We start from the raw sequence: 14,778 nt of genomic DNA, 5'->3' as shown, positions 1-14,778 counted from the left end.
AAATATACACGCCGAATATTCCGGCGTTCACAAAAATACTCTGACGTTCACAAAGAAAATACTCTAGCGTTCACAAAAAATTTGCAGCTTAGTGTTCACAAAATGAACACGCCGGACCATTTGTTTTGCAAAGAGGTTGTACATTGCTCAGTTGACATCGTATAGAAGCCGAATGTTTTGGCGTTCATATGAGGACATCAGCCAGACCTTCTGCCATTCACAATGAATCTGAGTGGGTTTTCAATACCTAGTTCGTGGATGATGTACATCCGGATGGTCCGGTGAGTATAATCTATTTACATCGAATCATCCAACGTTTACAGAAAATTTAAGCCGTTGGAGCAACAGCTAGTTCACAAGATTGAGATTATAAATACCTCTCACTCGATCATTTGAAAGTGCTGGAGTTTAGAGAAGCTCATATACACTTAAGAAGACATCTAAGCTATCAATTACTTAAAGTGATCATCCAAGATAATTAAGCATAGAATTAAAGAGTGATTAGTGCTAATAAGTCTAGAGAGAGTTATTGTTAGGTTCTGCTGTCTAGAGAGTGGATCAAGTCGTGATCCTAGAGTGTACCAAATGGTACATTAGCACCTTAGAGTCTTGTTGACTCATCGGCACCTTGGTCTTGGTGGCTCAAACTTCTTGACCATCTGATTTAGTGTGGAGCGATGGCAAGACTTTTATATGGGGACGCGAAGACCCTACCTTGGTGGCTCATGCTCCGAAGTAAATACGACGACAAGTGATTAGAAGATAGGCTTGTGATGAGACCTGCCTTGATGGTTTGGTGGCTCTATCCATTTGAAACCTTGGTAGCTAAGGATTGTGACTGGATATCGTCTGGGAGCATATTTTTTGTGGAGCTTCAACGTAGATTAGAGATAGTATTTATACCATCGATACCACGAGATAAAAATTTATTGTACCGAGTTTACTCTCTCTAACTTGTTTATGGTAAATTATAGATAAGTTAAAATCTCTTTTAAACGGTAAAATAAACAAACTAGATAAATTTAGATAACATTTAGATTAAAATTAATAATTTTATCTTATAAAATTTTTAAAACTTATTTATTTTAAGTATCCTAATTTACCGTCGGACACTGATCCCTTCAGCCATGCAGCCGCTGCTGTCGCAGGTGTCGTACGCTGGCCTCGACGGCTCCGCGTTCTGCTACTACCGCGCCGAGGACGGCGAGGCAAGGGTACTGTTCATGGACTCGCACCAGGGGTGGTTCACCCAGTCGGCGGACCCGGCGACCGGCCGTTTGGTCGGGAGGGCCGCAACGGCGGCGCCGGCTTGGCCTCACCTGCCCAACACGACGCTGGTCCTCCTCGCTAGCAAGAACGGCTCGCGCGAGTCGCTCGACACCGGGTGGGCGCGCCCCGAGGTCAGGATGCTCTTCTTCTCGGCACCGGTCGGCGACGCCAGCGTGGTCTCGGCCGCTGTCGCCGTCGACGACGTCGTCCCCCCCCCCCCCCCCCCCGCCTCTCGCGTCGGCTTACCGGACAGCATGGACGTGTACTACGCGGTCGGCGACAAGGGCGGCGCGCCAGCAACTGCTCTGCTCTGCTCGGTGACCGGAACCAAAGCGGCGACGACGCAGCGACTAGAGCAGAGGAGATGGGCTTGTTCTCCAAGGTGGAGTGCATCGCCTCTGCCATTGACGCGCCCAAGCTCGGCCAGGTTGTCGCGGCGGGCGACGTCAACAAGTACAAGGTCGCGTGCACGAACTTTGACGTCTCCGGGGTTCAACTGGTACGTGTGAACATCTCTACACGTGTGCGTGCTTTTTTGGTAATTTGGGACGCTCAATAAGGTACAGATCCTTCCAACAAATCATCAGATATCAATTGCATCGATCGAGTATTTTATTTCCCTTAATGCAGAATAGGATACGCATGCATGCCATCTTCATTTTTTCCTTTCACAAAAATACAGCTTCCACACATACATGTCCCAAAGTTTTGGACCAACGGCGTTACGTCCACGTACGCTTGATTCCTAATCTGACATGCATGCATGCTTTTCTGACGCTGTTCGTCAGGCGTTCCGGCTGGTGCTCCGCACCCGGCTCGACGACGACCCCGACATGATCCGAGCGGCGTGCATCACCGTGCTCTTCTTCGTGTGCGCCCTGGTGGCGGTCGCCGCGGCGGCGTGCGTCCTCGCGGTCCGGGCGCTGCGGCGGGGGGCGGCGCGGGAGGCGGCGCTGAACGCCGACCTGGTCCGGCAGAAGGAGGCGCTGCGGCAGGCGGAGCGCAAGAGCATGAACAAGAGCAACGCCTTCGCCAGCGCCAGCCACGACATCCGGTCGGCTCTCGCCGCCATCTCCGGACTGGTGGAGATGTCCCGGCCAGAGGCCCAGGCGCATCCTGCCATCATGGACAACCTCAACCAGACGGGCATCTGCACCAACAAGCTGCTCGGTGAGTCTGGAATCAATTTGCTTGCTACTTCCTTTGCAATAGAAAAAAATAAAGAAAGAAAGAAGACAGATCTGCATGAAACTAGCAACTGTTTTTATCCTCGGCTAGATATCATGGTGCAAATATGGTGTTACTGATGTATACTACTTGGTGACAGTTAAAAATTAGTGGGCGAATCCACTACCAAAAATGAAGGGTTACGTTTATCGTCTCCGAACATTTTTCTTAGCTTGAGTAGGAAGGATTTCTGCTGCTAATATTGTTAATATTTTGTTTCAAGGACAATATTGTTAATATCTTGCAATTAGTAGACGGACTGGAGTAATGAATGTTGCTATATCTTTTTCATGTGTATATTTAGAAAAAACCAGTATCGTAAAGATTTGTTCGCATACATAATCGATCGGCAAACTTTGTGAGTTTAGCATGTATATGTTCATGGATCTGATGTGGTTTTTGCAGATATACTGAACTCGATTCTAGACACGAGCAAGGTGGAGTCAGGGAAGATGCAGCTGGAGGAGGCCGAGTTCAACATGGCCGACGTCCTGGAGGAATCCGCTGACATGGCCAACGTGACGGGTGTCAGCAAAGGAATCGAGGTGGTCTGGGATCCCTGCGATTTCTCGGTCCTGAAATGCGCAAATGTGACCGGGGACTGCAAGCGCCTCAAGCAGATTCTGGACAACCTGCTCGGCAATGCCCTCAAGTTCACAGACGAAGGGCACGTCGTTCTCCGGGCCTGGGCGAACCAGCCGATCGTGGGAAGCTCAATCAGTGTTCCTTCAAGGTTTGCGTGCCCAAGGTGCAGCGGCGGCAGTTTCTTGGGATGCTTGTTCAGACCAAGGGGAGATCGTGATGAGCATGATCCGCTAGATGCTGTGCAGAATGACCCCAATTTAGTCGAGTTTTACTTTGAAGTGGCTGACACCGGCATAGGGATCCCCAGGGAGAAGAGGGAGTCTGTGTTTGAGAACTATGTTCAGGTAAAAGATGGTCAAGGAGGCACCGGCTTGGGGCTCGGAATCGTGCAATCATTTGTAAGTTCTCTCATTTCAATGTTAAAATCTCGTATAAACATGTGATTCTTGCTAATTTTCTTTGTAAAATTTTGCTATAGCTGATGTATGTTGATCACAGGTTCGTCTGATGGGAGGAGAGATTTGCATCAAGGACAAAGAGCCCGGGGAACGAGGAACATGTTTCGCGTTCAACGTGCTTCTGAAGATGGGTGAGAGGCAAGAACCTCAAGACATCGAAGAAGGAACGTCAGCCCCATCAGACACACTGAATGATTCCACTTTCAGAGCCTCAGTGTTTCAAGAGGCCAACAGCTTTAAGGGTGAGCATTGCGTTCTTTATGTTCAAGGGGATGAAACCCGGAGGATCTTGCAAACTTGGATGGAGAACATTGGGGTGAAAGTTTGGCTGATCCCGCAAGCCGAGTTCATCTCCTCGACGTTGGAGAAGGTGCAACGCATTAGCATGTCCCCTGCAAGGGCGTCATCGCCTACCGTCGATCACAACACGGCAGACCGGTGCTTCAGCTCGAAGGACATGGTCAACCAAGTCTTGCCAATGGCGTTGAGGAACAGTAATGACCCCAAGAAGAGCAGCTTTGGAGGGCATCCTTCTGGTATCCTTGTTATCATTGATGTGGCCAATGGAGGATCGGAGGGCATTTGTCCGGATATTGTTAAATTTCTCAGAATCAAACATCAGACTCCATGCAAAGTTGTTTTCTTGTCCGATATAAAGACCTCTTCTGATGATTTGAGGAAGTTCATGGGGCTGAGCTGTGATCTTGTCCTGCGAAAGCCGATGCACGGGTCTCGCTTGTATGCTCTACTTTGGACCTTGAGAGATCTTCAAACCTCATACATGCAAAATTCTTCACAAGTTGGTGCTGAGATTGCTGGGACAAGTCATCAGCAAGATTTACCAGGGATTGGTCTTCATTGTGCGCAGGAAACTGCTGCGTCAACTGAAGTTGCATGCGTGGCTCAGGAACAGAAAACTGAAGATGATAAGCCACTGTCTGGGATGCATGTCTTGCTAGCTGAAGACACTTCAGTGCTGCAGACCATCCAAAGGAAAATGCTGAACCAACTAGGAGCAACTGTCAAAGTAGCAGACGACGGATCTGAGGCTGTGAAATTGTTCAAACAAGCTCTCGAGCAAGCCAGTGTTTCAGAAGAGGATACAGTACACTTGCCGTACCAAGCTATCTTCATGGATTGCCAGGTATGTTAAACCAAAAGTTAATACCCCTTTACGCAAAGCTCCATCTGCTGATTGTCTGACATTGCTAGTATTTATTCTTTGATTTAGATGCCCATAATGGATGGCTATGAAGCAACGAAACTCATTCGCGAGGAAGAAAGCCGTTACGGAATCCACACTCCGATCATCGCATTGACCGCTCATGACATGGAGGAGGATCTGCAGAAGGCTATTCTTGCGGGGATGGATCTGCATCTGATGAAGCCAATAGAAAGGAGGAGGATAGTAGAAGCTGTTTTCCGTATCTGTAAACGTAAGGATTGATGGTATACATTTCCTCATCGCATGAAGAACTCAAGAGTGAGCGGTTTCATTGAGTAGGATGATGATCGCAGCATCTATCTGGTTATTGCTTGCAGTTGGTCCAACAACAGCATGTATCTTTAGCAGCTAAACGAGGGTGTCACAGGAAACTTTTCTATGTTTTTTGAACTTTTATCATAGCAAACTCAGATGTATCCAGATTTTACTTCTTATCTATTTATGTCATATTGACTTCCAGAAGTATAATGTCATATTGAATTTACAGAGTTTCAGTTTCCAGACACTTCTGGGTGCGACGGCCATTAGGTTATTGAGAAACTAAATTGAAATATGTATTGATTTATATATAATGAGTGATTGATAAAGTTATACATTTAGTTTGATGATTGTTGGATTGCGTATGCATGTATATGTACTGTAATTATGATCATAACTAACCAAACTTGCAAAGAAAAAAAGAGTTAGTATGTCTTTCTCTGAGTCCAGAAAAATTACACACGTCGGATGGTCCAGCGCCTAGGATTTTAAACTCACCGGATGGTCTGGTGTTCAGACGGTATACACGTCAAAGCATTTCAACTCAGAAGAAAAGTTGAAGTACACGCCGAATAATCCGTGATAGACAATGTGAATGCCGGAGTATTTCTTACAGAGAGGATGAAAGTTGGCTCTAGTGAACTTACATGTGCTGGATGATTCGGCAATGTTGAGTATGAACGCCGAAGAGATCACCAGAGCTTTTCCTGCAGAGAGGTTGCAAAATGGCTCTGGGGTGAAAGCTACTCACCGGATGGTTCATCGACTGTGTGAAGAGAATGCTGGAATGTTTCTTGTAGAGAGGATCAAAAGTTGACCGGTCTGATGGTTTGCACACACTGGATGGTCCGGCGCTCAGGAGGGGTACACCCCGGAACATCTGGCGTTCATGTTTTCTCTGAGATGTGTTTTGAACTGAGAATTCTGATTTTTATCCAACTGGAGATGGAGTTGGGATATATGTTTGCTTGTCTAATATTGTGTAGGTGATAGATGTAACTTGAAGGCTAATGATGGGATGATCGGGTTCAAGCGGAATGTTTGATGTCGGAAGATCGAGAATGCCAGACAGAGTTAAGGGTGATCCAAGCTGTGCACATAGAGGTGAAGCAATGCACGAGAAGTTAGATGAAGACGACGTGTTCAAAGTCAAGCGAAGGGGTTGTTAGTGCATGTGATAAGGTAGCCCGAGGGATCGAAAGCGGGAGAGACTTGCATGTGATCAAGATCGCAAGATGGAGTACGTCGACATCGGGATGCTTGCTTGGGGTCTGAGCAAGCGGCATTGAGTCACGCTTTTAGGAGCGTGCAAGACAGTTTCGCGGTTTGGTCTCAAAACCGTGGAAGAATGGAGAGCACGCGGCATCATCATGAAACTTGCGTTGAGACGAAGCTAAGTTATGAACGCGCCACAGCCGTTCGATAGATGAAGCAAAAAATAGATCAAAATACCCAAATGGTAGGTAGTAGGCCATTGGAAGAGAAGGGTATTTTGGGAACAAGTAAGGTTATGGGTTAAGCTACCTCACTAGGCTTATAAATAAAAGGGTAAGGCCGTGTAGGATGTTTGAGCCAGTTATTTGAGTCTTGAGAGAGATGTTTTAGATGAGAGGAAAGGAGAGCTTATCCTTTGTAATAGTGAGTGCTTTTTTGAGGAAAAAAATCTTGTAATCTGCTGAAAAGAGGGTTGTCCTCCGTAAGAAATGAAGAGATTATTTTTCTCAATGCTTGTGTTCATTTCCTGCTAGTGCCTTTCTATTGGCTCTCTTGCTTTGTTGTGAGTTTTTCTTTTTTGATTGTGATTTTCATTTTTGGTTGAAGGCCAAATTTTTCCCACCTTGAGAAGTTGTTCTTTTTGTTGTTAGAGACAAATTCACATACGAATGTATAGAAGTGGGGTCTTGAATTCTCTTACTTCTAAATCATTAACTTGGAGAGTTTCTAATTCCAGTGCTCTCTTATTTGGTTCTAAGTTTTTCTTCCATCAAAGTTGCTATCTTTTGTGGTAATGACGCATGGGATAAGTGCAAATGGAACCTAGTGTTCATCTACACCCATGAGCATCATGTTCTTTCTTGTAAACTTCCATAGCAACTAAGTTTTTCTCTATTTTCTTTCGCTTGAGTTTTGAGGTGTGTTGGGTGATCTAAATAAGAGAAGACCATCAATTTTATAAGAAATTTGTGAGTCGCCTATTCACCCCCTCTAATCATCATTCTCGGTCCTACAATTGGTATTAGAGCTGATTTGATTACTCGTTGACCTTTACTAGTTTCATGCTCAGTAGGTGACAATGGAGAGATATGAGAAGATTCCTCTCTTTGAAGGTTGAGATTTTTCGTACTGGAAGGTGCGCATGCAGAAAGTGCAATATGAGAGATTATGAACTCTAACTATGAGATCCCTGCTTCTCATACTACTCAGGTCCAAATCAAACAATATGAAGCCAACAACAAGGCTAGAAATATATTGTTCACAAACTTGAGTCGTAATGAGTTTGACAGAGTCTAGTACCTTCATACTGCCTAAGAGATTTAGACTACTCTTATTGTCTTTCATGAGGGCACTAACCAAATCAAGACTCGACGCCAAAGCACATACAACCAAGAATATCAGGTGTTCGTGCAAGGACCTGGAGAATCTTTAGATGCTATGTTTGCTAGATTTGATGGAATTGTTAGCAACCTTAGATCCACTGGTGTTTTGCCCTACTCTAATAATGAGAGGTCGATTAAACTTATCTATTCTTTTGATCATGACATATGGAAAGTGAAGATCTCAAGCATTGAAGAGTCATCCAGTTATGACATATTGACTTATTATGAACTCTTCAGCAAGCTCAAATCCATCAAGATAGCCAATGTGGCTAGAATAGGTCTAGGAAACCCTCTATCTCAGAACATGGTGTTGGTTTCAGAACCTAGTGTTGGTAGTTCTACTAGAGTTGGCTTTTCTTGTGCTAACCCTTTAGCCAATGGCTTTGCTTTGTCTTCTTTGGTTTCTATCACAGATGAGCATGTGGACACACTTGTTGATGAGGATCTTGTTTTGATCGTGAAGAAGTTCACCCGCTTCTACAACAACAGAAGAGACTAGAGGAGAGGTGGCTTTCGGGCTTGTTATGAGTGTGGTGATACCACTCATTCCAAGGTGGATTGCCCAAATCTCAAGAAGAAGGAAGATTGAGGCCACGGCCATGATAAGTACAAGAAGAATGAGAATGCCTTCTTCAAGAACCGCGACAAGTTGGTCAAGCAGGTGGTCAAGGTAGCATCTTGAGCTTTTGTGGTTGCGCTTAGCGACATTGACACTTCCTCAGGCGAGGAGGAGAGCTCGGAGGAGGAGGAGCTGTCCATGAAGAACAAGAAGAGGAACAAGGACTTCACCGGCCTTTGCTTCATGGCGGACGACAATGACAGCGACCTCGAGCTTAGTTCTTCTGAGGTATCACCCTCTTACAACTAGCTTTCTATTTAGGTTGATACCTTAAATGATGTGCTTATTAGCTAGAATAGATTGCTTAAAAAAGCGATTCGTAATGTCAAGGAACTCAAGTATAGGCTAGAATATTCATCTTCTGAGCTTGAGTTGCTTAGGTCTAGGGCCAGGGATGAGGAGTGTGATAGCTTCCTTGTAGTCATGAGTGAGCTTGTCGAGCTTCAGACTTTGCATGCTCAAGTTACCAGTCAGCTTGAGACTGTCGAGAAAAAACTCCTAAGGAGGAGTCTAGACCCACTCTCTTATGCGCTTGCAAGAATTGCCTTTGCTCTCAAAGGATGTTAATGTGAAAGTCAAACGCATAAAAGAGCTAGAATCTAGATTGGAGAGTGATGAGAATTCTAAGAATATGTAACGAAATTGTTCCACTTGTCTCATCCCAAGGACAAGCTCAACTGGGTTAGAAGGCAAGTTGAGAAGCTTATGGACAAAAATGAGTATCTTCTTCCTCTTGTGAAGAAGTGCTTAGAAAGCAAGGGTAAAATGGATTTGATCTTGGCCAAGATCAAGATGTGTGCTGATAAGGCGAGTTTAGCTTTTGGGTTGGGTTTTGAGAGGGTAGTTTATAATGAGATTGGTAAGACTATTTTCACCTCACCTACTACCCTAGACGCCGAGAAGTCCAAAATCAATACCACACTACAACCCATCAAGAAACCTACTCCACAATCTACAAAGAATAAAGCCACACCACAACCCGAGAGAGCTCCACAGACCAAGATGAGAGCCCTTGTGAGAGAGCCTAGAGTGACTAGCAGTCGAGTTCCTAAGAGACCCTACTATTGCATCTACTACCGGAGAGAGGGTCATCTAGTTGGGTTTTGCTTTTGCCATATGAGAGATGAGTGGCGTGAGTGGGAGTGGAGTATTCGGGACATATACCGCCCCTCTGTTGGTGTACATGAGTCATTTTCTCGCTCTCGCTCATAAAGTTCTAACGCTCTTCAATTTCATCCTAGAGGTGGTGCCCGGCATGGAATTTACCATGATTCATATGATTTTTGTTCACATGTAAGAGGTTTTGAGTTGCAGTGTTTTGGCAGACCACATTTTCCCAATCATGGCACTCGCCCTCAGCGCACTAGTGTTGAATTGCATGCAACTACCTTTAATGCTTCAGGGCGGATGACCCAGTGCTGGATTCCCAAGAGGTTTTTGTCTAACCCTAGTACTGAGGCATCCATCTATTATTCTTCTCATATGTAGGTGAAAAATGGAGGCCTGGAGAACAAATGGCTCATCGACTCCAAGTGTTCACGCCATATGACCAGAGATGCATCATGGTTCTTCAACCTAACCCTGATAAAAACAACATGAGTACATCATTTTTGGGGATGACTGTAAAGGAAGGGTGAAAGCTAAATGTATGATAAAGGTGGATGAGAGTTTCACTCTCAAAGAAGTGGCTTTGGTGGAGCATCTGGGATACAACTTGCTTTTTGTATCTCAGTTGCTGGATGCAGACTTAGAAATACACTTCAAGTGCGATACTTCTAGAGTTCTTGATCCTCAGACGCTTTGATTTGCTGGATTTCTCAAGTAGGGAGTCTTTGGAGCTGATTTTTCTAAGTCTTTTGGTTCTTCTCGGTACTTAATTGTTGAACCCTCTTCTGAGCTTTGAATGTGACATATGAGACTATGGCACATGAGTTTTAATTTGCTTTCTCGTTTGAGTGCCCTATGCTTGATCCGAGAATTGTCTAAGCTCAAGTTTGAGAAGAATATGGTTTGTACTTCTTGTCGACATGGCAAGATGGTTGTTTCCTCCAACCCACCAGTCAATCTGGTGATGACTGAACGACCGAAAAACTTCTCTATATGGACACGGTTGGTCCTTCCCGAGTTTGTTCGATAGGTGGGAAGTGGAATGTCCTTGTCATTGTTGATTATTTCTCTCGCTACTCTTGGGTCTTTTTTTCTTGTGAGCAAGGATGAAGTGCTCTCACACTTTCAGAGCTTGGCTTTGAGATTGTTCATGGAACCCTCTGGTGCATTGAAAGCAATTCGCACTGATAATAGCACTGAGTTCAAGAATTATATCTTTGATGTTTTCTGTCTTGAATATGATATTGAGCATCAATTTTCTGCCCCACGCATTCCTCAGCAGAATGGCGTAGTTGAGAGACAGAATCACATTTTGGTGGAGATGGTTAGGATGATGCTTGATCAGCATAGGACTCCTAGAAAGTTTTGGACAGAGGCTATTTGCACAGCTTGCTATATCTCTAATCGGATTTTCTTGCGCTCGATTTTGAATTTGACATCTTATGAGTTGCACTTTGGGAGAAAACCAAAGATTTCACATTTGAGAGTTTTGTGTTAGCCATGTTCTTGAGTGTGCAGGTGATCGGGAGATGAAAGAAATCATCTTTGTAGATGGTGACCTTCCAGCCCTTGAGGATGATGAAGATGATCAACTACTTCCTTCTACCACACTCGCTCCTGAGCTGGTTCCTGCCTCTTCAACACCGACAGAGGGTCCTGCATCCTTTACTTCCATTTCAGCTGCTTTCGAGTCTACACCAATGGTGGTTGAGGGGGAGGTCATCTCACAGCACAAAGCCCCTCCACAGATGATGATTGACGAACTCAATGAAAGGGTAATGAGGTTCAAATCTGCTTACCATACTCATTTTACTGATTCTACTTTTGGTGCTTCTTTTGAGCTCATGATGTTGGACATGCTCTTTCTGATTCAAATTGGGTCAATGCTATGCATGAAAAAGTAGATAACTTTGAGAGAAACCAAGTTTGAATCCTTGTAGAGCTACCCCCTAACATTCATACCATAGGCATCAAATGGGTTTTCAAGAATAAACAGGAGGAGGTTGAGTCTGTAGTGAGAAACAAAGCTAGACTTGTGACTCAAGATTTCACTCAAATAGAGGGGATAGACTTTAGAGAGATATTTGCTCCAGTAGCTAGATTAGAAGCCATTAGGATCCTCCTAGCATTTGCAGCGTCATAACGTTTCAAGTTGTACCAAATAAATGCCAAGAGTGCTTTTATAAATACTTCCATAGAGGAAGAGGTCTATGTTAAGACACTCCAAGGTTTCGAGTATCCTAAATGCCCACATAGAGTATACGAGCTTCAAAAAGTTTTGTATGGGCTTAAGCATGCACATGGGGCTTGGTATAATAGGCTTAAGCCCTTTTTGTTAGAGCATGGGTATGTGATGAGATCATTCGATAACACTTTGTTCACTCTCATGCATAGCAATAATTTCCTACTTGTTCAGATAAATATTGATGCTATAATGTTTTTTTGTCTCTTTTCATGCTCTTGTGGCCAAGTTTGCAGAAACTATGAACAGTAAATTTGAGATGTCAATGATGGGCGAGATCAAATTCTTCCTTGGACTGCAAATTAAGCAATGCAAGCAAGGTACATTTGTCCACCAGACAAAGTACACCAATGATTTATTGAAGAAGTTCGACATGAGTGATGTGAAGCCCCTAGCGACACCGATGGCTACCTCGACCGTACATGATCCAGATGAAGATGGAGAGTAGGTAGACCAATGAGAGTATAGGAGCATGATTGGGTTCCTCCTGTACATGGCAGCGACAAGACCCAACATCTGTCTTCTTCTTGCGTGCCTGCTTCCAAACTTCACCAAGGACATCTCACTGCCAAGCGGTGAAGCGCATACTCAGACACCTCAAGCACACACTTGAGTATGCTATTTGGTTTTCTGCATCTTCTTCTCTCTCTTCGTGGGTTTTCGGATGCAGATTTGCTAGTTGTACAATTGACACAAAGAGTACCTCCAGTACCTGTCATTTCTTGGGTACTTTTCTTGTGTATTGGTCTTCTCACAAATAGTCTAGTATTGCACAGTCAACTGCTGAAGCTGGATATGTTACTACCGCTAGATGTTGTTCTTAGATTTTATGGATGGTTGTTATTTTGAGAGACTTTGGGTTAAACTTCAAGAGTGTGCCACTCCTATATGACGACACCAGTGCTATAAGCCTAGCCAATAACCTAGTCTAACATTTCAAAACCAAATACATAGATGTGAAATTTTACTTTTTAAAAGACCACAATGAGAAAGGAGACGTTAAGCTAAAATACATAGATACCCAAAATCAGCTTGCGATATCTTCATGAAGCCTCTCGATGCTTCCAGATTTGCTTTTATGAGGCGAGAGCTTAGAGTTTGCCATCCCTATGATATTGTGTGAGACTTTCTATCTTTGTTCTTCCCTCTTTCCGCTTTCGAACTATTGGTTATGTCATCACCTTTCTTTGATGTTGACTCTGACTCTGAGTGGTTAGAAGATCAGCAGCTAACCTATTTTCTTTTCTAACTTATCACCTGTATCTCCGGAAATGAAAACCGGAAATGACAATCCTTTCAACAGTCTGTACAAAATTACTTAGTACGAATGCACATCTCGGCCATAGCAATGTATATATTCTATCTTACTTTTGTTACGTTTGCATTGTATCTCATCTTGTAAGATAATCATTGTAGTTGAGGTTTGACTTGTATGCCTTTAGCATTTTCAGTTGCTAGACTTGAATTTGGACTAAGTTGAGTGGTTGTGTAGAGTAATTTCTTAAATTTAGGCTCATCTTGTAAGATAATCATTGTAGTTGAGGTTTGACTTGTATGCCTTTAGTATTTTCAGTTGCTAGACTTGAATTGGACTAAGTTGAGTGGTTGTGTAGAGTAATCTCTTAAATTTAGGCTCATCTTGATGCTTTTACATAAATCATTTCAAGCAAGCTAACTTTCCTAAAGATGAAATTTAGCAATTTTATAAATCATGTAGACTATGAAATGCTACATTTTTAATCACCATGTTTATAATTACTTTGGCTTAGTTAATGCTTGGATTAAAGCTAGTTTGATGAATATTTTGTTCTAGGCTTTTTGGTTCAATATAGTGGATTAGGGAATATTGCACTATATTTTCTGTCTTTGTCAAATATTTAGTTAATGATAGAATCTTAGAGGAACATGTGTTCCTTGTGTCGCAAAGATACTACTTAACTTGATCTTATGAAAAACCTAATATATTGTGCAAATTAAATAATCTTGAACAATCAAGTTTCACGATAGTTACTTTAAGGCCTCGAGGTGTTTGCCATACCCATTCGTATGACACTTCGCTTGCATAAAGGGCAACTTGAGGATAAAATGAATTACAAAGGAATGTGCTTAAATAATCAATCTTTCTAATCACTTAATCTAACTAAGTCTTGGTTTCATATGTGAGCGTTTGTAAAACCTACTATCGTGAATTCTTGTATGCCTAGTTTGATATTGAAGTTTACTACTTCTTAATACTTGTATTACCTTGATATGAGTGAATACTTATGTGGTGGTCATTTTTAACATGATCTGGCTACTTGAACTTAAATGCGCACCTAATTCTTCATGATTAGCTTGTCAAAGCTTTATGTTCTTATGTCACTGTCATTTTTTTAGCCTTTTATGCAATTGTGAGCTCCATACTCTACTTTCTATAGCTTTTTGATATTTCTAACTTGTGCGAATGCTTAGTGATATACTTGAGAAACCTCATTAGGTCTGCATATTCATGCATTTCATGAAGTTTTTGTCCTTGATGTTTGCATTGCCAAAGAGGAAGAAAAATATGCACTAAGCCAAAAAAAAAAGATTCTTGCATGATAATAGGAGAAAATATGCATTCATTAAGAGGGTGCATTTGTGCTTTTATTGGGCTTTTGAGGTTTTTAACTTGTCCTTGCCTCTCTTCGGGTTTTTGTATTTCTTCTAATGTCAAGTGATATATTATGCTCTTTTTTAAGTTTTTTGTCACTTGGATAAGCTTCTCTTGTTACACTTCTTCAAACCAAAATCTTTGTGCTTTAAGGGTTATCAATGCACTTATCAAGGGGGAGATTGATAAACAAAGCTGAAATGTGTCTTGGTTTATATGTAATTAGTGATTGAAAAGGTTGTATATTTGGTTTAATGATTGTTGGATTGCATGTACTGCAATTATGATCATGACTAATCAAAGTTACAGGGGAAATGGAGTTGGCGTGCTTTTCTCTAAGTCCACGAAAATTGCACACGCCGGACGGTCCAACGCTTGGGATTTTGAACTCATCGGATGGTCAGGTGTTCAGACGGTGTACACGCTGAAGGATTTCAACTCAGGAAGAAAAAGTTGAAGTACATGCCGGATAGTCCGGCGGTGAGCACTGTGAACGTCGGACCATTTCTTGTAGAGAGGGTGCAAGTTGGCTATGGTGGACTTACATGCACCAGATGGT

General features: G+C 43.0%; 1 protein-coding gene across 1 annotated transcript; it reads left to right on the top strand.

Moving 5' to 3' along the window:
- The first annotated feature begins 1,127 nt into the window (after window positions 1-1,127).
- Window positions 1,128-5,064, top strand: LOC133927543 (probable histidine kinase 2). The gene is made up of 6 exons (XM_062374012.1): window positions 1,128-1,586; window positions 1,652-1,768; window positions 2,058-2,439; window positions 2,902-3,479; window positions 3,580-4,683; window positions 4,771-5,064. Exons 1-6 carry the CDS (start codon window positions 1,128-1,130, stop codon window positions 4,984-4,986), a joined length of 2,856 nt encoding a protein of 951 aa, XP_062229996.1. The 3' UTR covers window positions 4,987-5,064.
- Window positions 5,065-14,778: the final 9,714 nt, after the last annotated feature.

This window comes from Phragmites australis, chromosome 8 (assembly GCF_958298935.1).
Source record: "Phragmites australis chromosome 8, lpPhrAust1.1, whole genome shotgun sequence".
Lineage (NCBI taxonomy): Eukaryota > Viridiplantae > Streptophyta > Magnoliopsida > Poales > Poaceae > Phragmites > Phragmites australis.
The sequence above is the reverse complement of the archived record's forward strand: the minus strand, read 5'-3'. Positions and strand labels throughout refer to the sequence as shown.

Excerpts from the sequence above, each read along its gene's own strand:
- LOC133927543 (XM_062374012.1), top strand. The coding sequence starts at position 1,128 with ATGCAGCCGCTGCTGTCGCAGGTGTCGTACGCTGGCCTCGACGGCTCC. Across the intron at positions 1,769-2,057 it reads ACGTCTCCGGGGTTCAACTG|GCGTTCCGGCTGGTGCTCCG; the intron begins GTACGTGTGAAC and ends GCTGTTCGTCAG. Across the intron at positions 3,480-3,579 it reads TCGGAATCGTGCAATCATTT|GTTCGTCTGATGGGAGGAGA; the intron begins GTAAGTTCTCTC and ends TGTTGATCACAG.